Genomic DNA, 27,153 nt, shown 5'->3' on the forward strand with positions numbered 1-27,153 from the left:
AATCTATAAGAAGTTACACACAGTAGCAGTTTGGGAAATTTTAGTTTTTCTAGGCTTTTCTTAATGACATTTTATGATGTGAATTTTTTCCATTACATCTTCTTTATCTATGATTTAATACAACATTTGAGTTGGGAGGAGGCAGATGTTTATCACATCATACAACCGCCCCATGACTCAACTCCTGCGTCAAAGCATAGAAATAGTAGAAATAGAAATACATAATTAAAACATTATACAGGATCACTTTTATTCTGAGCTTCTGCTTCTCTTTCAAGCACTGTCAGCAGATTGTACTGCAACTTACAAATAACAGGTTTTCAATTTGTGGAAAAAAAATTATACCAGCCATCGTATGCCATCCACTATCCTCGTGCTGCCTGAAAATATTTCTCTTCTATCGCTGATACCTGAATAAATTCTAAGGCCGTGCCATTACAATCAGAAGGTTCATGCTTCCAGTCACAGGCATCTATAAATACTTTGGTTTATGTACATTGGGGGTCATTTACAAAGGGCCCGATTCGCGGTTTCCCGACGTGTTACCCGAATATTTCCGATTTGCGCCGATTTTCCCTGTATTGCCCCGGGTTTTTGGCGCACGCGATCGGATTGTGGCGCAAATCGGGGGGCGTGGCCGAACGAAAACCCACGATGGCTCAGAGAACTCCAGTGCGTTCCGATGCTCTTCAGCGGAGCAGCGACACCTGGTGGACGTTGGTGGAACTACCTTAGTGAATCCCGGCCGGACCCGAATCCACCGGACCCGAATCCACTGGATCGCGAATGGACCGGGTAAGTAAATCTGCCCCATTGTGTTTAATCTTGTGACCTGATCATCAAGACTAATACTGGGGTTTGCACCTCAATTCTCATTAAAGAAACGCGTCTGTAGAGCTCTTGTGTATGCAATTTGTCTGCACACGAGGATAAGGCTGGATTCCCATGCCGCATTTTGTAGTAGTTTTCATGAAAATGAGTTAGGTTTTCTGTTTTTCCCCAAAGTTTAATCTATGGTAAAATGCATCAAAAAGGCACACAATTTTGGGGCAGAGGAGAGGGGAGGGGGTGTGCAGAGGGTGAACACTAAACCTACCATATTTACAGGTCTAACCAGAGATTTAATTCTGGCATTCAATAAGCTAATCTTAGTTTCTCCCCATTGCTTTTTGCAATTACCAAAGAATAGTGAGTAAAAGAAGTCAGGTGAACAAGTAGCATTTAGACAGATATAAAGACCCCAGATATGAGCTTGCTTCCAGGTGGCTTCTGTAGGGTCACGTGTAGACATGACAAGTTTTTAGAATGAGTATAAAGCAGCCATTTTTGTTTTTACAATTGTAAAACAATATAAATACTGCATCATTTACACTTCATAAAACCTCAGCTTCTATTGCTTTACTTAAATGTCTTTAGCCAGCAGCATTTAATAAATATACCGTAAATGTCACAAAATAGACAACACAGTCATGACATTATTATAAATAAGATACCTTTTTGGAGTTTTACAGTTTTTCTTTAATTTTTTCCATAATATTGTTATTTATTTTTTTCATAAAAATCACAGGTATTGAAATCAGGAGAAGATACAGAGGTCAGTGTTCAGTTTTAGTCTCTTGGCCTCCCATACTCTCAACACCCCGTGCTTTACTCTGTAAATTTATCAATTCTTTCTTTTCTTTATAATATTCTCTCAATACAACCGAGCCTCATAAAGGCCATAGCAACAAGCATATTGTTGGTACGGACCAGGGGGCAAATTTGAGATCTGGGGAAGTTTTGGGGATCAAACTCACAAGGTTAAAAGTGCAAAGGTCATTCCCCAAAACATACAAAGTCCATGGATTGAAAACAACAGGATAAGGAATTCCTGTTTCCATTGCTTCCTTTGAAAAAGTCACGCTTGTATTTAAAGAGCTGAGTAGAGAAGGTAGGATGAGAACAGGCTTCGTGCAATCCACTTACTGCCCATATAACTCATTTCTCCACCTTCCCCAATGCTCGGGCAATTTTAGATCATCTTCATATTAAACTTGCGAGGAGCATCTGCAGAGGAGAGTCCAGCATCAGACTTTCGTGGCACATATTCAATTTCAATGTTGTGTTTGGTGTTTCCTTTGCCTCTACTCCAAAGAAAAAGAAGGACCAAGCAGAACAAAACCACCCCAAGGAAGGATATAAATCCCATTGTGGTTGCAATGATTAAAGTCTTAATATCAAATGGAAATGGTACACTTGCACGAGTGCTGTTGACATCACTTTCATTCGGCTGGTTTGAGATGAAGGCAAAGGTCTTGTTGGGTTGGTGAGGCCAATCAGGGGAATAACTGCGTACATGGAGATGAGCTAATGAAGTATCATTGCCACCAGCATTGCTTGCCACACAGTGGTAAGTCCCATTGTCTTGTATCTGAGCGTACCGTACTTCTAACGTTCCATCTGGAAACACAGTCAGACGCCCATTGCTTTTGCTGGTGATGAAAGTTTTTCGCGGAGACTGCCACAGAATGGTTGGTGGTGGATCGCCATCGGCCCGGCAGAAAAAGTGTACAGTGTGTCCTTCATCTACATGGACTACTTGTGGACTTCGATCCTGGATTCGCGCTCGTCGACAAGTGAAGTAATTCGGCTGTAGGACATCAGGAAAATCTTTAAACTCCTTACCCTGAACATATTCTGGGCTGGAACAGGATGGCTGCTGTCGATTGAAGTTAAGGCGCCAACGTCGCCGGAAGATCCATAACAGGCGACAGTCACAAGCCAGTGGGTTACGATCTAAGATAAGTGTCTCCAGATTACCAACAGAATGGAAGGACGATTCCTCCAGTGTACTAAGAAAATTGGAGGAGACATTCAGTACTCGCAAATGGTTAAGACCTCTGAAAGCATAGGGTTCCACCACACTCAGTTGTCCCCCTACCAAGTGAAACTCCTGCAGTCTGAGCAACTCATGCAACATAGATCCCTCCACAGATGTGATTGGGTTGTATGAAAGATTAAGAAATCGAAGGTAAACAAGATGTCTGATTGCCACATATGGTATGCTGCTCAAATTGCAATGAGTAAGAGATAGAGAAGTTAAATTCAACCCATAGAGGCTATTGGATGTCATTGTGTCCAAATATGGCCAATGTGCAACCTCTAAGTTTTTCAGCCGAAACAATCTTTTGAAAGAATAGTCACGAATGACATTGATATTGAGGTACCTTAGCCGTAAGGAGATGAGACCATGAAGGTGGGACAAAGCCTCTGTGGGCACCAAAGTGAGGTTGCATTTTTCCAGAGACAGCTCTTCCAGACTGTTGAGTCCACGGAAGGCACGGTGAGAGATGTATACCAAATCATTATCTCCAACTTCCAGAGACTTGAGGTTATACAGGTCCTGGAACATGTCATCCAGAAGAATAACAATTTTGTTCTCACTAATGTCAAGTTGTGTAAGGTTACTAAGTCCTGTAAATACACCTAGTGGAATGAGTTTTAGACGATTATTTCGCAGCCCTAGGAAACGCAGGTTGAAGAGACCATTGAAGGCGCCAGGTTCAATGATGGATACAATGTTCTCATTAAGTTCCAACTCCTCTAAATATGGAAATGCAGAAAATTCATCCTGGTTAAGTGTCTTGATCCGATTTTTGCTTAAGTCGAGTAGCCTTGTGTCAGTCGGGATGCCTTCAGGAACATTAAGATGTCGCTTACGATGGCAGAGAACAGAGCGATCCTGAGCAGAGCAATCACAGCGTTGGGGGCAACCTGAGGCTGAGCCAGACAGGTAGGAGCCCACTACAAGCAAGAGGATGGGACACAGGCAGGGTGGCAGCGGGAGAATCATACTGGACCTTGGACTCACCTAGAAAGAAAAAGACATATTTAGTACTTTCATTTAAAAAGTGCTACATTTAAATATCTTACATAATCTTGCAAGCAGCGTATTATAGAACAGGAGGGGCTTACTAAAGAGTAAATTCTAAAACTGTACTCATGCTAGGCTTAGGGGGTTGAGTAGAAAATCCAACTCAGTGATACTCATTTGATTAGACTGTGAGTCCCATTGGGGACAGGGAACAATTTGGCAAACTCTGTGCAGCGCTGCGTAATCTGTGAGCGCTATATAAATAAAGAATTATTATTATTGTTTCAGTTTTCATACAGAGATGGCTGAGTCATTAAGTTTGACCACCCAGTGGTCTTCCCAAAGCTGTAATGAATCTTTCTGCACAAATACATATCAAACCACTGTACTGATTCTTCTGGTCAAGGTGGCTGCAGATTGGATTGCCATTTCAAAGAAAATACAAAATACAAAATGAAGCTTTATAATATATGTTATACAAGTAAAATGTAATAGAACATATAATATGTAAAATATGTTATTAGAGAAAAAATATTTTTCTTTCCCCCTTTCTTCTGCCAAGTGTAAGTCCCATAGTGGAACAGTAAAAAAAAATTAAATAAAGGATTTTTAGAAAAAATATATAAAAACACCACAAAATTCACCCATTCCCTATATTAAAAAAAAAAAAAAAAGCCACCCCTGGTAGCTGTGTCCGTAGTGACCTTGGCCAAGCAGTTTTACCATTATTATTGTTTAGGCTATAAAAAACAATTATACATTGCAATTTTAGTGCTTCCTACATCTCAAGAAAATGTAACAGAAAGTGATAAAAAAGTCAGATGTACCCTTTAATAGTACCACAAGTGAACAACAAATGCAGAGAGCAACTTTTCTTGACATGCAAATCAAATGTCAGGGACAAAGCCTAAGGCTGGTGCCCAAAGTACCGCTTTTTCTGCGTTTGAAAACACAAATGCAGACAAAGCCGCACCCACCGGGGCGGGCCGCGGCCCGATCGCAACAGGGTTTCTATGGTAAGGCCTGCAAAACACCGGCGGCTCGTTCCCGATCACAGACCATAGAAACTATGATGCGATCAGGCCGCGGCCCGCCCCGGTGGGTGCAGCTTTGTTTGCGTTTGCAAACGCAGACAAAGCGGTAAGTGTGGCACCAGCCTAAACCGGCAAGTTCTCTGGTCTACCAAAGATCATTATCACATTAATTATGGTTGAGATCTTCAGCTAACCTCACCATTACGTATAGTAAAATGTTGCTTCTGGGCAAGGGACAACAGAATGAGACTGAAGATTTAAGTGATGGCGAAGGAGGTGCAGTGAGAGAACTTTTGTAGGCTCACGCGTGGGCTGATCCCTATATCGATGGTAAGATAAATGTAACTCAGAATTCCTTGTTCCTTTAGTGGCCTCATAAATATGTCTTCCATTCAATCTGGAGAATAACTCCACACATGAATTGGGTTAATAAAGTCAGACACCCATAGCCCACTAGTTATAACAGTCTTCCAGGGGGACCGGTACAGTATGGTCAGTGGATGATCATCATAAACAAATACCATACTCTACAAACACCATTGAGGTGATACTAACGGGTAGGTGTAAGTCAATTTTGCAAATTGTAAGGAGGACAAGAACTAAGCAATTTACACATTAATCTACTGGCAGGGAGTCTGTTGGATGGCAGGTGCATCTACATGCAGCAAGTGAGGGCAGCGTAGGCTGAGGTAGTGCACTACAGAGACAGATCTAGCAGCTGGGCAGCCTTAATGCTATTATTGTCTCTGTAGTGTCTATTCATATATATATCTTTATGTGTGTGTATTTCATACCAATATAGGACAACCAAGAAGGGTCTGATCAGATTCCTTTTTGTGTAACCTATGTTAAAAGAAAACCGCCCAAATTAAAGTGCAATCACTTATATTTAGCTGTATAGCATATCCAGCAGTGCTTGGAATATACATGTAAAGCATAAGTGTAGCAGCATAAGTGGCTAAAATGGGTATAAATGAATGAAACATAATGTGTGATGTAGCATACAGCATGAAATGACTATAATAGGAGGCAGACCTGCAGTGAGGCCGCCAGGAACCCTCACTAAACGGTTTGCTCCACCTTTCCTGCACATTAGCGATGTAAACAAAGACACAGCCCCCACCTCCTCTGCTATTCCATAGCAGACAGGGCAATTAGACGATTAACGATAATTACAGACAAGGAACTTTAGTCTGGGAAGAAGGAGGATGAATTAACACATGGCGTGACGGTAAGCAAAGTGTTTGTTCTATACAGAATATGAATCCGGCAACTGCTGCTATTTTCTACCTCGTAAGTTTATTCAACATGTACAACAGGACATAATGTCATCTCCCAACCTGCTGCCTGATAACACCATAGGCCACTTTGTAGAATTATCTCTAAATAGCAGTGTTTAATTACCAATATGGTGTTTCACAACACATTGAACAAAAGGCTGTACATCCAAAAACCAAATACATTTAAATCCTGATTGTTTATACAGCACCATCATATTCTGTAGTGGTGTACACAGATTGTCACCTTGGACATGTCACCTGCAGTTCCTTGTATTTTCAGTAGTAGGGGATGCCTGAAAACAACAAAGATCCTATATACTTGGCTTCAGCTTAGTGTCTCCCATCACTGACAGTCTCTGTACACAGAGGCTGCACCGATTATGCCACTTCAAAGCCTAATACTTGCCTTGGCCATACATCACTGAGGCCAGTGATCGGCTATAGTGGCCACCATTGACATAATGCACTACTGTAGCCTCTCATTACATACAGAAACCAGCAATAAAGGGGATACAGTGCTGAACTAGAGAAGATGAGAGAGACCAAGATCTGTAGTGCTTTAATGGTACTACCTCTGCTAATGGAAAGACATTTCTTAATCCTGGACAAACCCTTAAACAATTCTAACCAGTTGTAGACCTAATGTTGCTAGGAGAAAACATCTTTCTCCAGCTGCATATAAATCCAATGTAAGCAGCACACCGCACATGAGGGAATCTGAATGGCAGCCATATACTGGAATCGCCCCCATAGTACACAGACGTTCTCATCTCAAATAGTTGTTTTATAAACCTATAAGCTCTTGGTAAATGACCCAATATATCAATTATAAAACGGAAGCTGAGATAATCTCATGCAGTATTAATGCATATTGCAAGTGCAAAAAATAAAGTTGGCTTTCTGAATAAATCATGTGATGCACCACAGTCTTCCATCCTTCCATTGTCTAACAAATATACATATTTCATAACGGCAAAATTCTTTTTTTTATAATCTACCAAACAAAAATGTTCATTTAAAAAGGCAAAACGTCCAAATCTTTGGTATTACAATAAATCAGAACTTTTCACTATAAGTAGTATATCAACACTAAATTGGCAAAATTAACTTATATCTCATGGAGACAGGAGCAGACAGTACTCAACAATACGATATCCCCTGCCAATTAGTGTGAACATGTGATAGTGGAAGCAGGACCATTGAAACATGGAAGGAAGATTTCAGGTTGTCAGAGTAGTCTAATTATCAGGCAGATAGTAATTTATTAAAAGCCCTGTACATCTTTATTTTATATACAAGGCGGATTCAAGGTTAGTGCGTAAATGTTACTGGTAGAATACATAAAATTAGAAATAAAAAATTATATAATCACTCATAATATCATATTGAAAACATCTTGGGCAATGTCTTATCATAGGAATTCGGCTAAAGTTTATTTTATTGTTATTGGACCCAAAACTGGACATAAATGCAGACCATCTGGATTCTCTTTTACGAGAATAGAAAAACTGTTTCCCCAAAATCCTTGGCTTCTTCCATTTCTCAATGTCAACTATCGTATTTCATACTGAGTACCAGACATCCACCTTTCTAGCTTCTCTAGTTGGGTTAGGCTAGATATCTGTAAACTCTGTATAGGCAACAAGCTGGATCTCACTACGAGGTGGCTCTCTTGCTGGCAAATTCTATATACCACAAGTATGTATATACAAAGAACCACAAAAACAACCCAATTACAATTGCAATACTTTTTCCACCAGGCCCTTACATACAACAGACTCCAGACTTCCAGTATTTCTAATTACTTGTACACTTATCAGCACAAACAGGGGAAACCCCACTCTACACTATAGTAGCTTCAGTTTAGCAGCAGTATACTGGATAATGAATTAGTATATTTCCGGGACACACGTTCTCTGCCTGCTTCCAAAGCAGCCCCAGTGTATGGAGAGAGTCCAAACTCCACACTTAACATTTAGGTTAATATAAGCAAAATACTCTCTTTCATATGCCTTCTATAACATATACAAAGCAAATTAGTATCAATTGCAAGTATATCACAGCAATATATCACTCAAAAAATGGAAAAAAACAAAGCAAATCAAAAATCGAAATTCCTCTAAAAAATTCAAAATTAAAAAACACAAACAGCACAATCTACCTGCGATACCTGGAACCTGCAATCTGGACTGATCCAAAAGCACCTTCAGCTTAGGAAACCAGTGAGTCAATGGCTCACTTACCTAGGATCAGTGGTCCTCGACCAAGGGTCTGCTCCTCCAAGGTTCAGTCCTCAGACCAGGATTCAGGATCATGTTTGGGGCCTCCAAACTGTCAGTAGTAGCAGTTCAATTATCAGGCAGAGAGTAATTAATTAAATAACTGCATCAGCCGATAACATAGACACAACCAAGATATAGTTGTATCAACTGAGATCTGCTTAGAGCCCTGTGCATCTTTATTTTATACCCTTTCAATACAACATCAAATAGGAAATAAATGAAACAATCACTCATAATATCATATTAAAAGCATCTTTGACGTATATTGCAACTTCTTATCGTAGTAATTCAACTAAATTTTATTTTATTGTTATTGGACTCAAAACTAGACATAAATGCAGAACATCTGGATCCTCATTTACCAGAATAGAATAACTGTTTTCCCCAAATCATTGGCTACATCCATTTCACAGTGTCAACTATTATATTTTAAACTGAGAAGCAGACTCCCACCACCCTATCATCCATGGTCTCTATTTGTTACAAACAACTATGTACGGCCTGTGGAGTGTCTCCCACGGGACATGATATCTTGAGCAATCCTGTAATTTAGTGGAGAAGATGATGAAGTTTATATGAGGTGCAAGATACAGATAAAATTGAGTTTACACATATCTAAACACCAAGAACTATTTAACCATTACTCTGAAGAATAATGGGTTGATACCCAACTTATAGAAATCTTCCAACAATTATGGCTCATCTGCTGTGGTTTGCCTGGTAAATGCCATTGTTTGGGAGTAGTGGGCATGTTGGACTTGCTTACTCCTCCTATGTTTCTTGTCCACTGTTGGTTTCTGTTACTCTATGGGAGGAATATCTGAAAGTTTTCTGGTGGACAAGGTATGTTAAAACTTCCATTTCTGACATTTGGTTTAGTTTCCTGACCCACATTCCACATGTGACAGGGCCGGGAGCGAGCAGACCCCCACCCACCATATTTACTATAGTTTCCACCGGCGGAGACTATAGCTCACATCTCTGCCAGATCTAACCAGGCCAATATTTCATTCCAGCTGCATTCTGTACAGCGAATATACTAAGAGGCTCCACACTCTTAGTATATCCAGTGTATAGTATGCCAGCGGGGAAAATTAGGACTGGTGCTCAATACGGCAGTGTTCATAAATCCCTCCCTTTGTCTCTAATGGCAAAAGATAAAACTCTGGTACGTAGGTGTTGAACATCATGACCAGAGGCTGACCCCTATTAACAAGAAAAGACCAAATGATGTTAAGGTAAAGCTAAAAAACAGAGAAACAGTTTTGAACAGTGATCACATGGACTTTGGCTGCACCTATTTCTCGTTTAATAACATAAATTAATAATTTTGTGGGGGTTATCTTAAAGGGGTTTTATGAGCTAAATATTTTGGAGGTCTAACCTTCAATATAAGATAAGCTGCTAAAAAACAGAGAAGGAAACTGGAAGTCAATGAAGCCAATTTAGTCTGACTTCCATTGAGAGGACTGAGAGTTGCTCTGCACTAGCCTGGTGTCACCACTACACAGAGAACGGAGCTGTCTGTCTCCTGCTCAAATTTCTCTTGTAGTTAGCAGTTTTGAACAGCTGATGTGTAGAGGCACTGAGTTAGGTTAGGTTTTCAGTATTTTTTTTCCCAGAAAAATCTTATAACTTTTCTTCTAGCTTGATACCTCCTGAAATGTGTTTAGACTTGTAAAGGGCTGTGGAAAATGATGATGCCATATAAATAAAGATTTATTATTATTACTTCAAACCAATGAGTTGTTTGTGATGACTGCGAGACATGGTACTAGAGTGTAAAGAGCTAGGAGCTGATGGTTGCACCTTCATCCACAATATTGCAGCTTAGCTCCCTTTTCGCCTCATGCACACAGCCATGTGCGTTTTGCAGGCCACAAGCCAAAGTGCATGCACGGCACTGTGATTGTGCCCAATGGAAGGTAAAGAGTCGTGAGTTAGACGCTATTTGTGCACCCAGTCACGTGTATGAGGCCTTAAACTGAGGTAATGCCTGGATGGTGAGAAAAGCTCTAATATAGAGAATTCCCATGGAGAGTGTGGGGCCAGTGTGGTGTAAGAAGAGAACATTAGTAGACTTGCTTCCTGGGAGCGTCAAGCAGCTCCCTGCTTCTGCTTTCTTGCTCTATGATGATTATGGCACTTGTTATTTTTAACCGTATTGCTCCTTAGAACCTTATAAATATGTAAATTAGATTACCACAATATGTTACTTTTTCCTCTAAACGTTACATTATCATAAATAACAAAGCTGCCTTTTGATACAGGTATATTAAAACATGGATAAATGCTTGGAGTACAATGAGGGTGCCATTATGAAACAGGTGAAATGTAATAGCTTTAATGGATTTTAATGTAGGTTTCTGCAAAGAATAAACCAGGTGCTAAGTGCAGGGAGGGAACATCATAAAAGAGAGAGTAACATAGGATATACTAGCAGAGCTGAGCTATAGTGCAATATATGAGTTTAATAAGGAACGCTAAATATCGGAATAATTGATAGAAGTATACAGATTATAATTTGTCAGTCTGCAGGATTTTTTCATTGTTCCTGAAACATCCATGCAGAAGTCTTGCAGAAAAAAAGATTAATGAAGGAGGTGTAACTTTGTTAGGAGGACATGTTGGTCTCCTAGTGCATCAGAGGAGGGCTCCTGCTGTACCCAGTTGTGTTACAGCTAGGATGATCTAAGTTATATTACATAAAAGGGGAAACTACATCTCCTGGAGCAAACAAACAAAATCGTATTTATTACTAATAATAAAAGTACCGTAAATTTATTACTTACATATTTATCCAATACAATGACAATAAAGAAGGAGAAGATCATGTTCATGGAGGATTGTTTTTCTACATTTAATGTTTAGATTTGAAGAAGAATATTCTATTACCATGTACATTACAATGTTGTTTGTGGATGGTGCTGAAACTGGACATCCCAACAACCTATGGACAGATGTGGGACTGTAATAGAAGAGAGGTACCCACAATATGAATCTAGGGATTGCAAGTAGCAAATTCACATCAAACAGAATGAACAGTATATAATTTTATCGAGCACTGTGCAGGTCTCTGAGATTGAAGCATAAAACAATCACTAGTGGAGATCCTTGTCAACCTGACCTATGTATTTCTCACAGGAGCAGGACATAAATTGCCAAATTCTTCTTACATGTGAAATGGCTTGTTTAGCCCCTGCCTACAATGGTGTTATGACTACCACTGAAGAACATATGCTGAATATATACTGTACATCTGGAACTGTCACCAGTCTAACAAACACATATAACCAACCATAAACAACAAGCATATATACATTATGATGAAAGGAGGCCAGATTTAATAGAGCTAATTCACAGAATATACCTGGCTGGTGGTGTAATGGGGGCAGAGCAGATAATGGAAAGCCTAAATAACAAAAGTCGCCACCCCCAGCCCCACTGTTTTGTACAGATCAGGGCCACCTAAGGCTTTGTTAGATGAGGTAAATGGTAATGCACAGCCATGGAATACAGAACCTGGGAAGGGTTTGCTGTATTCTGTCCCTTATTAGCATTTAGAGCTTTCATAGAGCTAATCCTCCAGTGACAGAGATGTGAGAAGCCGCTGTGATCGTGTGAAATCGGTGAGCAGCTTGGATGCAGTTTGTGCTCTGGTGGGTTTCTAGGCAGACTCTCTTGTGACAAACCCCATAATCCTTTTAATGTGCAGCTATATCATTGGTATTGATATAACCATCTATTCCTGCTTATCTATCAACTGTACAGTCATCCGTCTCCATCTCTAGAATATACAGAGCAGTCTCCCTCTACTGTTCTTTTCTACTGGGTACATATCCCCTCCTTCTACCTCAGTCATATCTACAGACAAGTTCTGCCTTTTGTTCTGTAATACTCACAGTGTCTATATAAATAAGATCTATTCTCAAGGCTTAATCTTCCTTTATATAGGCATTTCCACCCAAAGGAATATCAAAACTGTGGTCATTGCCTACATCCCGCTTTTTCTATGTGCTACTAATACTCTCTCAAAACCATTATCCCTCCTTCATTTTGCACACAGGTCTCCTGGGTCAGCTAGTAGAATATGGGGTCAATAATGCTGCTGAAGTACATGTACATGAGAGGAATACAGAGAGCAGGCCAGATACTAGCAGCAGCACATATGTTCTCACGATACTAGCTGAATATTAACATGCCTGGGAGGGGTACAAGATACTCACAAGGGGGGAAATGAAAAATGGGGAGGATGAGGGAAAGGTTGCTTCAGAGATATATAGGGTCATAAATACACGGTACGACTGAGTGGCAAGAAATATATAGTAAGGCACAATAAAAGAAAATCAGTGATAGTGATATAAATGTACACTATCCATATGTATTAAAGACGAGAATATAGATGTTACCACAGATACCCACCCATCCATCGAAACATGTACAGGTATTTCTGTGGACAGCACTATTTTAGTTTTATATAACTGGCTACATAGAAAGAGGCACCCGTATCAAATGCATAGATTGATGATATCTGTACCTGGCCTTCATTTTTCGCAGTTGCGAGACGCCTTCGCTCTTTTCCATCGCCAATGAAAGAATAACACTGGAGGACCTCAATACAATCTTCCTTGCATTCAAAGCATAACATGTAGAATCACACACACACACTGATCTGCAGCGACAGAGGCACTCGCACAATTAAACAGAGATTCACTGCGTATCATACAGACAATGACACAGTTATTCTATGCACAATCTCATGCACATAGCATAAAAAAGAGGTTCACATACATACAAGGACGCTTACACAGCGACAGCGACGCACAAGGACACACATCCACTGCCTCTCAGCGGAACAAAAAAATCCAGAGGTTGATGTGAAGCTGCAGCTCACAGAGTGCATGTCAAGGTACGGCTGTACACAGACTACAGAGCAGAGGATGCCAAAAAGAGGCAAATATTAGAGAACGCTGGGTGAGATAGCAGGCAAAACACACAGGGTAAGGGAGAAGAAGCAAGCAAAGAGGAGGGACAAACACATCCAGGATGAGAGAGAAGCAGGGAGGAGAGGAAAGTGGGGAGAGGAGAGCAGAGGAGGAACTATGACAATGAGCTGGAGAGAAGGAACAGCTGTGAGCAATGACTCTGCTCCTTATTGCTATATACAAGTACTACGCAGTAGTGTGCACTATACAGACACCGCCAAGCCTGGCCTGCTGATACAATTCTAATGTCCAGCACTGAACATGGACAGATAGTTTCACTGGCTTCTGCTGGACACAGAGATAACTATGCCGGCCGCAACTACGTATAAAGAGATAATTACTCTTCTCACCTCTATATGCTGACATACTGTACATCTGCCTGCTAACAGATAACTGTGCCGGCCGCAGCTGAAGGATGGGATACTCATTTCTGCTGGGAAATATCTACACTATTTTATGAGCTATTCAAAAACCGCTAATCTAGCCTACATTGTATACAGAGAGATAACTCCGCTGCCCAGCCTGATAAAATGAGAAATAATCATGTCTCTGCTCTATATAGTGGAAGCTGATTTCCCATACCGTACAAAGAAAGATCTGCTAGCATCTGTTATTCTGAATGTAGGTGCCATGATAAACTGGTCAGCACCAGGCTGAAGCATGCAGCTTCTAAAGTCCATATGACCTGCACTGACCCACATTTGTCTCTGTATTTTCTGGGCACTTTCTCATCGTAATATTGCCCAGAACATGAGACTAACTCAGCTAGTCTGTGTTCCCATTGCACACCATGGTGCCATGTCTTTTTCATCAGACTAGGCCCCTTCATATGAAGATCATATGCCTATTGTAGATGCTTTCCACAAAGGACAGGAGTCTACATGGGCCCACCTACTGCAGACAGATACCTTTTGTGATAAGGTTTGAAAACACCAATAAACATATATAATAATCATATGTCTATAGCAAACTGTCAAGAGATTGAAATATTTTCGAGACCAAGCACCAGGTTTTGCCATAATGAAGACTTGTTGGCTAATATTGTGTTTTCAATATTGTGTTTTAGTGCAAGTACAAAGACACCAATATAACCAGTACTGACGTGCAAAAAGTCACACTAAAAGGCTTGATGGGAGCTTGTTTGGATGGGATATAAATCACCCAGAACTATACTTCTGGTGTACTTTTAAGGAAAAATGGTTTTTCCAAAGAAATCCGTATTGCTGTTTTTTTTAGCTATAAAACTAAAGATACAGTCAGTTAAAGACAATGGGGCAGATTTACTTAACCGTCCCTGCACGATCCCCGAGGTGCGCTCCCCAACTCCAATGCACAGCTGCCGCGATTCACTAAGATCGTGCGCCCGATATCCTGCATGTGTCGCTTCCCCGTTCAGGTCCGTCGGAGTTCAACTTCTTCTTCCCGGTGCATGTAAGTGCTTGATCGTGCAACGAAAATTCAAAGTTAAACACTGCGGTTTGGCCCACCCCCGACTTCTGTCGCATGAAAGCTGACGCCATTGCGCCAAAATCCAATTGTGTGCTACACAATCCCCGGTGCGATCGGAAAACCCGATAAAAATGCGGCCGCGGGACCTTTAGCAAATAAGCCCCAATGTTGTGAATGTGAGCTGCGGATCATAAGTGAATTCGTTCTATTTCTGGTTCTGAAGCACACAGTGAAGCATAAAATTATATAATAAAATTATAACAAAAGCATGATTCTTTTTGCTAAAAAGCTAAAGATAGTTCCACCTTAAGTGAAGCCCCCCCCCTCCGGCCCAAACTCATCTCAGACAAAAAGTTGCCCTTATCAACTTTGCGTGCAGCAATTCACTAAGAACGTGCGCCAGAAATTAGGAATCTGTCGCTTCCCTGAACTGGCCAGACAGAGTTCACCATCTTTTTTGTGGTGCACCTTTAACATAGGGCGTGCAACACAATTTTCAAGTTACATACAGCATTTGGTCCGATTCAGTTGGACTGTCCAACAGCACACCCCCTAATTTGTGACGAATGGAAGTCAGCATAGCAGCGCCACAAAAGGGTCACATGCGATACAATAGCAGCACAGACACTTCTTAAATACCTATGCTAGCTGTTTTAAACTAGAAGAATGTGCAAAGTATGACAAAAGTGCAGCGCAAAGCCCTAAGTAAATGTGCCCCCATATCTTTAGAAAAGCTTTACATATCATAAAAGTTTTACTTTGTTTATTTTCATGTGAGACTTTAACTTTATAGTAATAGTTTTATTATTAATTTTTTTCTTTATAGAATCTGCAGACAAATGACTATGAATATGATTGACATGAACGCCCGGCCTGCCATATTTACTAGACTTTCCTCTGGAGTTCCGGCAGAGAATAGAGTAAAAAACTCTAGTTTGTGTCTGTATTTACCAAGAGGCTCGAGCCTCTGTAGCACCAGCTGGGAAATTTTAAGAATGGTGTTCTAAACGCCAGATTCCCCCAATATCTCTAGTGCCTAATCCCTGGGCTCCTGTAGGCAGTACTACTTGGGATGCCCTTATTATCCCCCTGTGCATTTCTCCATTAACTTAATGGCAGAACAGAACTTTGTTTATGGGGGGGACACAGGTAGAAGATTACATAGTTAAAATATAAGGTCCCCTATGACTAAGCTTATCCCCCAACTACCCTGTCCATATATAACAGACTAAAGGTGGTCCAAGAAGAAAAATAGCCTAATAGGTCCATTACAGCATCATAGAAAACTTGAATGTATCTTAAACTAAAAGTTTATGATAAGGTATAAACCAGTTGATGGTTTACTAATTTTTGCTAAGTGCTTCCGTTGATTTTTTTAAAATTGGTTTTCCATTTGTCCTGTTTTCTACATGACTGTTACATCTAAAAATGTATACATCTGCAAATAATAACCCTGATTAATTATTTATGAGCTGACAGCATTCAGGTTGTAAGGAACTTTTTTTCCTGCACATTATTAATCCAGGATCTAAAAGGTTGTAAACTCAACAGTAAAGGCTCTAATAACAAGGCTGTACATTGACATTACCATATATTGAAATGTGAGTGCTCAATACTAGTCACTGAGGGCAGTCCTGCCACATGCTGATAATGGCATAGTGACGCACACATTTTCACTGATAATGCAGAGAAATGGAAAGATGTATATAGTCTTCTGTGTATGTCACAGCTACGTCATACCTGAAACTTATTTACGTTTTATTTAATTGCTGATGAGCACCATAATATTGTGCAGTGCTGGTCAGACTCAGAGACTAAGGCCTCATAGACATGACCTTCGTTTTACTGCTGTGACTAGTTGTTATTTCAATTAAAACATTTCAATTCAAGTTAACTTGGGGTCATGCTGAAAGGACAGGACATCATGATGAAAAACACTGGGACAGCTTGAGCAGGGGACGGCAGCTGCGTCAACACTTTTCTCTCATTCCGGCTACATGCAGGGTGTGCCGCTCTCCCCCATCAACCCGGCTCGACTTCTCCAACCAGGGAAAGATGAACTCCTTGGAGAAGGCTACCACCGGGCTATTGGGCGGAGCTTTATTCCCTGCTTCTTCCTGTCACTGGTGATAGAGGCAGAAGCTGGTCCTATACACAGATGCCAGGCAGTGATCCTCATGGAATGTCCCTGCAGTCAATTGTATGTGTGTCTCAGGCATTGATTTTGATTTGAATGGTAGCAACTCTAGACTCAACCCTCCCCAGCTTGGGTGGCAGTGTGGCGCCCTAGACAGGTGCCTACCCCTTGTCTTGGTCATGGGGAAAATTATTATTCCCTTACACCACAAAACTGGTCACAAGCTCCAAACCACTGGTTTTCAACATTTTAAATTCCATTTGCACGGAAAACTTTGTACAAAGGGGACATTTTTTTTTAATTTTCTCATATGTATTATGCCAACTGTGCTAGGTTAGATGCCCGGTTTGTTATTGGCTCCTTTGCTGTCTATGTGTTTTTAATATTTCCCCAAGTGTGTAACTTTTTCCATGTAGTTTCCATTTTCACCAAAAATGGTCTAAACACCATTTACCACATTTATCATGAGTTGTAGACTGCTATGGTAAAAGGGGTGTGGTCTAGGATATACCCCTGGTATAGTAACCGGCACAGCACTTGGTTAGGGGACGGGTGTGGGTACCAGGTGGGTGGAAGTTGTGGTAGCGGAGGTGCCGTGACCCTGTAAACAAAGCAGCACAGCTTAGATGAATCCCGGCATGGGGCCCGGGAGCACCAGAGAAGGTAAGTATGGTTTTATTTTTTTTAACAACCCTCCCTGGCACACCTCTAGAGTTTTTAAGAAAGTAGAACAACCCTTTAATACACTTTTGATAAATCTGGCCCATTGATGGAATTCCGTCTAGTTCTCTCTAACATCTTATTCAGCTCATTAAAGTGCACCTGTCACCAGGTGTCCGTGTGAATCTCTGTAGCAACCAATCACTGCCCAGTTTCTATTTCTCATAGTGCTCTTTAAAAATGAAAGCTGTGCTGTGATACAATATATAATAATTAAATAATAATTGTCTGAATTTCAAGATTAATATTGTCCTTTATTAATAAACATAGTGCACATTACCAGCACCATCTTTTCCTATTGTACCATATATACAATCCAGCTGTGTACAGTCAGCAATAATGTCTAGCACTTGATAATAGATGATGCTGCTACAGTAAAGGGAAGATCAGCAGTGTTCAATGGACGTAAAGTACTGTATCTGCATAGCGACAGCTCTACCATAAGATATACCGATGCTGCACAACACTGTGAGGGGCTTGGTGCTGGCCAGAAATGGGGGATGATAGATAACTGTAGTGCTGCTGGCCAGGCCTATGCCGCTAGACAAGACATTGCTACCAGCACTGTAAAAAGAAATAATGATGCTCCCCATTGCTGCACAATAAGAGATTACTGTATTGACCAGCACTGTACAATAAGAGGCAATTCAGTTCCCACCACTATAGCAAGTGATTATTTTGCTGCCCAATGAGTTACAACACAAATATATGTAGTGTAAGGTCCAGAAAATGAGAGGAATCCACTGCGGTCAGACTTTACAGTGGGGGCTATCTGCACTGGCCTGTATTGCTAAGTATGCAGTAACTAGTATGCTTAGAACTGTATGTACCATGGGATATGGTGGCATTGATGGATGACTGCACTGAAAAGCACTGCTGGGTGAAAAATTATACAGTCCCATCCCACAGAAGTATTACAATGCAGAGGTACAGAGAAAGATAACGTACAATGTGAGATACCAGTTCAATACTTGCTTCTCAATTGTATGTCAAGAGCTGCTTTTCCTGGGTTAGACCATGGCGGCTTTGGTTGGGCTATATTCTGTTAGATTAGGGCAATGTGTAGCTTCTTCACGACTGATGATAGCGAATTGTGTTGAAATTTCAGTGACCACAACTCAAGTTAGCAAAAATCTGACAAGGTGCCACTAGCAGCATTTATATTGGCACAAGTTTCCATGTAGCCAAAGCCTAATTTTTATTATGTGTCAGCTTGTAGTATATATCCTGCATATTCAGCTGTGAACGGTTCAGTTATAGGTTGATGTATTACTAAATAGCATATGTATATGACCACACTTTGCAGCAAACACATGCTGTCAAATCCCCGACAATCCATTCTTAGCAACAGACATACAATTGTGGCTTTCCAGTACACTCCTCATTTTAGGAGAGCTAAACAGAAAATAAAAACGGAAGGTGAGTGAGAAGTCATCCATGTAACTTATGTTTCCCATAGGGTTCATTGTATGGAATGTTACTTTTGTAGCAGGAACAAGGAGAAACAAGTGAAGGTTTTTTTTTTCTGGAGATGGAAGACATTTCTAGTGTTGCAATCCAGTTACCACCCTTCTTATGTCGTGGTATAACAACACTAATTAGCCCATAGATTTGTGCAAGCTGCTGAAACAATGGCCCCAATGTCAGGATCAGAGGTAGTGGATCCTCTGTACCACCGCGGACGATGACATAAGCCGACATCTGGGACTGGAGTGTAAATGTCACCCGGTTTTCACCAGAGCCCACAGCAAAGCAGGTTGGACATGCGGCATGTACCACCAGGTCATTCCAGAGGTGCAACTTTGTCTGCGGTGGCGCCCAAGGTGAAGTACAGAATTGTGAGGCAAACTGAAAGTCAGAGACAGGCAGGAGGTCGAGACAGTCAGCACAGGATCAGAGTCGGGAACGTAGCAGTAGATAAGGACAGGTTGCTCAGGATCAGAGTCAATAATGGAACCGGAGTCACAACGGGAATTCGGAAACGCAGCAAAACGCATGAAATAGCTTTCTCAGAGGCACTAGGCACAAAGATCCGGCAGGGAATGCTTGGAGAGGCCCGCTTTAATTCATATCCAGGAAATGGCCAGCGCCAATCAGTGTTGCGCTGGACCTTTAAATCTACAAGCTCCTTCTAGGGCCCGTGCGCCAGGAAGCCAGAGACGGAGCAGGAACGCGGAGAGGTGAGTGAACCCGGGGGGAGCGGGCAGCGCAGAGAGGACATGGGTCGCAGGAGCGCCCCTGACACCCAATCAATGGGCATGAAGCCTAAAAGTGAGCCAATACTCATCTTGCCATTCCTACAAATTCATCCACATGTGTAGTTGCAGGTATTCATGTGTAGTAACTACTATCCATTAGTACAGGGGATGCGCATTAACTGTCCTGTAATTCAGAAAACAAAGTAGTGCTGTTCATTAAAACAGAAAGATAATAATTATTCTATAGAAGAATTTATGAAGTGAGAGAATGTTGCTAAAACAAGCTGCACAATGGAGATTACTGAGCTGCAAGATTCAGTGTAAGAAGCGATAACTGTGCCATATAATAAAAAACAACAGTGCTGCCCAGAGGTGCATGGTGCGAGATAACTGTGCTGCCCTGCACTATATCCTGAGTTATAGCTGTGCTGCCTTCAGCTCCTGGAGGCTCAGGAAAAGCAGTGTCGCTGCTAGGGTAGGTAATTACAGCAGTGGCTCATTAATAATTAATGGAGTCAACAAGTAAACATCAGACAGGGACACAGATCACTGCAGGGTATCGTGGTACACACCGGGCCCACTTGCCGAATATATTTGGATAACAGCTGGACTTAGAATGGGAAATATGTGTTTAGTGATTTAAGTGGATTATACAAACACAATAACAAGATTTTATAGCAATATACCTACAGTATGTATCTAACTATTTCAGCCTATGTGAATACTATTGTGTTTACAGCAGGTTTTCAGTGGAATAAGTCAGATTTCAAGTCTTGTACAGGATCGTGGAGGCAGTCAGGGACCACATAGGAGAGAACATGCCGAAACAGTAGTTCTTACTCAAAATGAGCGAGAAACTGTGCTTCAAATTTCTCATTACTGAGCAGCACGCCATGGAAGTACAGGAAGAACAGAGTCTTCGGGATTCAATGAGTAATACACATTAATATACATTACCACTAACTACAAAACATCTATTACTATAGTACTGAAAAACATGAGGGAACCGGCAATGATTTGGGAAACCAGTACATCCAGGAGGTTCCATGCTGTGTCCCACTAATGTCTAGAGTATCTGGGGTTAACCTCTACTACATGGTCATCTCTGGCCCCTCAGGCCTGTAATACTATTACAGGATTAAATAGATTTCCTGCATTCTAACGCTGTCTGTAGATCACAGGAGGAGATGGACGGATTAGAAAAGAAAAAGATGCAAAAGCAGAGAAAAAGACAAGAATAAGAGATGTTCTTGACCCCAGTGTGGAGGATCCACAGACCCCCCTCAAGTAGGATGTTATTCTAGTTGACCCCAGTGTGGAGATAATACAGGCCCCAATAACATAGGAAACTATTCTATTACACCAGTGTGGAGATTCCATAGACCCTACTTATACATGATGTTTTCTAGTGCCCCTAGTGTGGAGGTAATACAGATCCCACTAACATAGGATGCTAGTCTATTATACTAGTGACCACGGTGTGGAGGTACCATGCATCCCACTCACAACTTTAACTTTTACATTTTATTAGTGATCCCAGTGTGAAGATACCATAAACCCCACTATTGTATTATTCTAGTGAACCCTGTGTGGAGGAAAAATAGACCTCACTCACATAGGATGTTAGTCTATTATTCTAGTTGGTCCAGCGTGCAGGAACCACAGACCCCACTTACAATGGATGTTAGTCTATTAGTGACCCCATTATTGAGATACCACAGACTTTACTCATATAGGATGTTATTGTAGTGACCCCAGTGTGGAAGCAATGCAGACCCCACTGGCATAGGATGTTATTCTATTATACTAGTGACCGTAGTATGGAGCTACCACAGATCCCACTCACAAATTATGTTATTCTATTAGTGACCCCAGTGTGGAGGAACCACAGACCCCACGTACACAGGATGTTGAAGACAATACTACAACCCTCAACATTCTCATAGACTGTTATCCTATTAAGCCTACCCAGGAACGTGTGCTTTTCATGGGCTGTAAACAATGTGCCCATGGTCTGTTGTTTTCAGCCTGTGTTTCGTTGAGGGTGAGTTCCGTTCAAATTTATTAAATATAAAAACTTTTCAGACTCTCACTCCAATAGGAGTGACATCTGAGGAGAAACGACTTAGAATTTAAAGATGCCATTTTGGATACATTTTATCCACTAGCAACACAGACTCCTGTAAAACACATTTCAATATATTTCCATGGTGTCAACAAGGGCATTTTCCAGTTCACAGTATGCCCTGCATCAGGTGTGTAAAAAAATCTACAACCAAAAAGAAAAGTAAAACATCTTGTAAAAGTACATTACTTTCTTTTTGAAAATGCATGAGTTTCTTTTCGTTTTTACATGCTGCAAAATGTAAAAATATTAAAAAGTGTATGTAGTACACCAGTCTTATGCCACCTGCACACCACCATTGCCAAAATTGGCCATGAAAAATAGACTTCTTTATGCACTAAGTGGAACTGTTCTTAGTCAATAAAGCAAACGGCACACTTACAAAGAAAAAAGAGTTTTAAAAAATGCAAATCAGCCGAAGGCGCTCAGGCTGATGTCACCTGATTACTTTACGGCATCGCTGGCTTTTAATTTATTCACGCCCTACACTGCTAGTCCTCCCTGCTCCTGCCCGAATCCGAGTGCCTGAAGTTAATTTACATATTTTGTAAAACTCTGTTTCTCACAAATTGATCAGTTTCTTTGCTTACTGGATCTTCAGAAACTGTGACGAGTGAAAAATGGTTCTGACTAACACATGCCCTACTAGTGTGATTTTCACTGTTGTGTGTGTCGGCCCTTGTTCATCGAGTGAATTTTCCACCTAATAATCTTCAGGATATTTTCAGGATACTGATTAGACTTCATCTGTAATTTTGTATTAGCATAAATAGTAGCAGAAAATGATGACTGCCATATATTGCATTAACAAGTTAGGCATATTCTTATAAAGTGTTTTCCATATGTGTTTTTTTATATGGTGTTTGTTACCTTACCCTTAGTGCTGGATATTCCTCACAATGTCATTAAATACATGTATGCTCAGCGCATATCCTTCTATAAATTCTAGAGTCATACATTTAGTAGAAAATGACACCTGCTTTATTGGAATTATTTTTATCCATTAAACTTTATTGATAATTTACTCGAGAATTATGGGACGTAAATTGTATTAGAACGCTATTTCCAGCTGCTGGGAATTCCACAGATTCTCATTGGAGACAGCCTACATGGAGCCTCAAACAAAAGGAGGGAGAATCATAATTAAATACTACAGGAAAAAAACATAATTAAATGCTTGAAACTGTAAGACAAGCTGCAGGAATAACAAACAGCCCCCTCTGTCCCTCATTCCCTGGAGCTGCTTTGTCACAACGTGAGAGTCAAATGAGCAGTTAAATGACAATAATTTGTCAAAGGGCACTGGGCCATAAGGATATACATGTTGGCCCCTTCCTTGGCTTTACACCTTCAGTGCACAGATAATGCATAGAAATTGTAAGTAATAAATGATCAGGCCATATGTATGACATATATGAGCCATTTATGTATTAGTCATTAGACATAAGCAAACCTTGTTAAGACATTAGGTGTCACATCTCACAATTACTATGAGGACTGCGTTCAGAAATGCAACAGCGCCCACTAAGGTCTAACCATCAGTAAGTGAACATTTGTAACATAAGAAATTCAATCTAAAAAAATGCATTTGCACATATCTAGGGAAGAGAGTCATATACTATCCCTTCCCATATAAAAAAAAAGACTTATGGTGGTGGATTCACCAATATATTTATGAAGAAATTTAAGAAAACCATTATAGCCTTAGGTGACACAAACAGCATGTATATGTGATATGTCTTTAGTGACACAGTGAGAAAAATCTGCAGATTTCTATCACAAGCAAAATCCCTTCTCTCTTTTGCACCCTGAGGACAAAGTCAGGGAGACCCGATAAAACAATCAATCGATAATGTAACAGGAGTTGTGCGAAGAATGAAAGGAGAAGGAGGAGGGAGGAACAGACAGAGGAGGGGGAAAGATGGAAACAGCAGAAGAGGTGAGGAAAAAAATGACTGACAGAAAGAACACCCTAGAAGAAAGCCATAGTTACATACATAATCCTGTCATTATACAATAGTACTAGCACTCATAAATAATGTAACCTTAGTTTTCTTGTCAGGTTCTTCACAATTCAATGAGGTATTCATTAGATTGATCACAGACTTGTGCTGTATGCATCTAGCAATAGCTGAAAACGATACTTTTTCATAAAAATGAATGAAAGGTTGTCATTGCTCCACCTCTTATCCCATTACTTATATAACACTGACATAGTTCCTTCCCAGAAAATGGATTCATTAACATGTGTATAAGTAACATTGTGAGGTTTTATATAAGCACAGGTTGCCCTAGTTATGTTTACACATAGGGTTCATTGTCCAATGTTCTGGAGCTCCCTGACATAGGGCTACGAGGCTTCTAGCTCCACAAGCTCATAATTTTATACTACAGTGCATCATTTTTTAACTACAGTGCAACTAATGATAATGCATCTGGTCACAACCCAAGAGCTGACAGAAATTCAACTCTTTTGGACTTCCCTTGTGATTATGAATGGCAGCGCAACATTTTCAATCTTGTCATGAGGCCAAAAGTTGATGTCTGTGTCCTAACCTAATGTCAACTAACTCAATGTCATACTTAGGGCCCAATTGTACATTAAGTGCATATAATTTCAACCAAAACTTCCAACCTGGACTGTAGGAGAACAGAGTATGGTGTCAGATTATGTTATTATACCATTTTTTTGTGGAATTGGGTTATTGGCTTTTATGATTCCATTTATGACATCTGGGCAATTTGTCATTAGGCAGACTGAACCAGTCATTTAAACACAGAGATACTTTGCTCGGATGGGAAGAATTTACAGGCTAAATTGTTCTTATACTATTACCATAATAGCAAGATAAAACCCTAGTCATTCCTTATAATGGGGTCATTTGTAATATCTTCATGATGCTATGATTATCAATAAAACGACTATGAGTTCAGAACCATTCAGCCATATAGATTACTGTACACTACAATGGTTAACATTATTTTGTCTTTGACACATGCCCGTTCTTGTTATTATAGGTAATTTTTTATATAAAACGGGGAAAAATCTGAAGTGTAAACTTAGACTAAAATATGACCAAAATAAAACACCTGAAGAGCTTATGTTCTGTCTCATCTGGTCTCCTTCATCCTGCCATATCCAAAGATAGCATATATTTTGTACTGGTCTAGAGGTAAAAGTAAAATAAGCCGGTTTTTAATGTTCAGAAGTTCAGAACAATCTGCCCAGGATTCACTGACTATTCAGAGACATGAAACAAGGATCCCATATTTTTTTATTTTTTAATATTTACTCATTGTGTTTCCCCCAGAGACAAACATCACAGAATGTATCTGGTGCCAAACGTCTGAAATAGAGCCACCAGAACAACTTCTGACATTTAGAAGTTAACTGTAGTATCTATAGCCTGCTTCAGTTCTGACACTGCTGACAGAGAAGGCCATACAATTAATTCAATTCTCTCCTCGCATCACAATTACCTTGTGAATATTGTTCTTCTATTTCACCAAAAGAAACATAAATAATGCAGTAGTTACTGTTAAAAACCCAGTTATCCAACACATATTCTGACTTGAATTTCAGAAATTGCTGAGTTCTTCTAGAGATATCAAAGCTTTTTCTTCTCCTTACAATCTGGGAGTTGAAGACTGAAGGGATGCAAGTTTGAAAGAGAATAGAGAAGACTACAAACTGCAGAGAGCAAAGCCTCACGGAAATAACACCTCCATCAGTTGTGAAGAGTTCTCGTCAGAACTTCTCTAACACAATGTCCACCGTTAAGACAGAAACTCCAATTGAATCAATCAAATGGATTCTTCACTAGGTATCACATCAAATCTTTATTGTGGATAAAACAATGTGTTTTAATAAGAAGAACTTGGGAAGCATAAAAGGAATATTCTAAAACATTTGTCTACAATAACATTTAGTATTAAAATTGTAGCAGCCTTCACAAGCAAGGATATTGGCCCAAGGTTACAAGGATGTATTATATTGAAATGGATTCAAAAAGAATATCTAGCAATTTAAATCAAGACAATAAAAGCAACCTTACAGTTCACAATAGTTTACAATGTGCAAAGAATAACCTGAAAGGTAGGTGGTCATTAAGCAGACATGAAGTAGAGACTAAGAATTGGAAGAACAGAGGCAGAAAAATGAAATAGAGGAGTGCCAGATATATGAAGTATGTAGATGTAGAGTGGTGGACACATGACATTTGCTGAGAAAATATTAGAAAAGAGATATAGCCACTGGTCTACTGACCTGTATGGACACTAGTCTATTGTCACATCACATTATTGTAATCAACATGATCTCCCAACAAAAATGTCATGCCTATGAGGAACCTTAGAAGTGTGGTTATCTGTAATCACTAATAGATTATTGCCAAACAAGTACAGGCAGCCCCCTACTTAAGAACACCCGACTTACAGACGACTCCTAGTTACAAACGGACCTCTGAATGTTGGTAATTTACTGTAGCTTTAAGCTACAATAAACAGCTTTAACAGTTACTAATGGAGTCTGCAATGATTTATGATTTATTGTTAATCCTGGTTCTTGTGATAATCCAACCTTTTTAAAATCCAATTCTTACAGGGACCAAAAAAAATTGGCTGGGGTTACAATGATAAAATATACATTTTCGACTTACATACAAATTCAACTTAAGAACAAACCTCCAAAACATATCTCGTATGTAACCCGGGGACTGCCTGTATTATTAACCTTTGTTGTTCCATTGGATATGGTGGATCAAGGGCTTTGATAGTATTCCAGAAATAGTGCTGATATCTAGTGCACTTTACAGGGAAAGGAGTCAATTTAAGCATCATTATCTGCACTCAACAACCATATAATTACTGTACAGGCATAGTAGTTTTTATGAATGTTCCTAAGATCTACCGTCTTGTATATCATACTGAGTTACAACAAAGGATGACAAAATCTCTATTTCTGATTTAAATAAAATAGTATGAAATGTCCAGGCCAATCTCCAATACTAATATCTGTGATTGATTTGGTCAATAACACATTACAGATGGGACCACATACCCAGAATGAACTGATCTTCAATTAGTAAATG

The 27,153-nt window shown here is 40.1% G+C and overlaps 1 protein-coding gene across 3 annotated transcripts in view; it reads right to left on the minus strand.

The window, feature by feature from the left end:
• Positions 1–266: 266 nt before the first annotated feature.
• The window catches only part of LINGO1 (leucine rich repeat and Ig domain containing 1), a 231,142-nt gene continuing 204,255 nt past the window's right edge, over positions 267–27,153 (minus strand). For 2 of the 3 annotated variants that reach the window (XM_072147855.1, XM_072147854.1), the window contains one exon: positions 268–3,850. In XM_072147855.1, coding sequence (XP_072003956.1) covers positions 2,012–3,832 — 1,821 coding nt within the window. In that variant the 5' untranslated portion in view covers positions 3,833–3,850 and the 3' untranslated portion in view covers positions 268–2,011. Of the gene's footprint in view, positions 3,851–12,986; positions 13,514–27,153 lie in introns of those variants that run through there. The other variant, XM_072147853.1, reaches the window with a different exon arrangement.

Source organism: Engystomops pustulosus, chromosome 4, assembly GCF_040894005.1.
Source record: "Engystomops pustulosus chromosome 4, aEngPut4.maternal, whole genome shotgun sequence".
In the NCBI taxonomy this organism is placed as follows: Eukaryota; Metazoa; Chordata; class Amphibia; order Anura; family Leptodactylidae; genus Engystomops; species Engystomops pustulosus.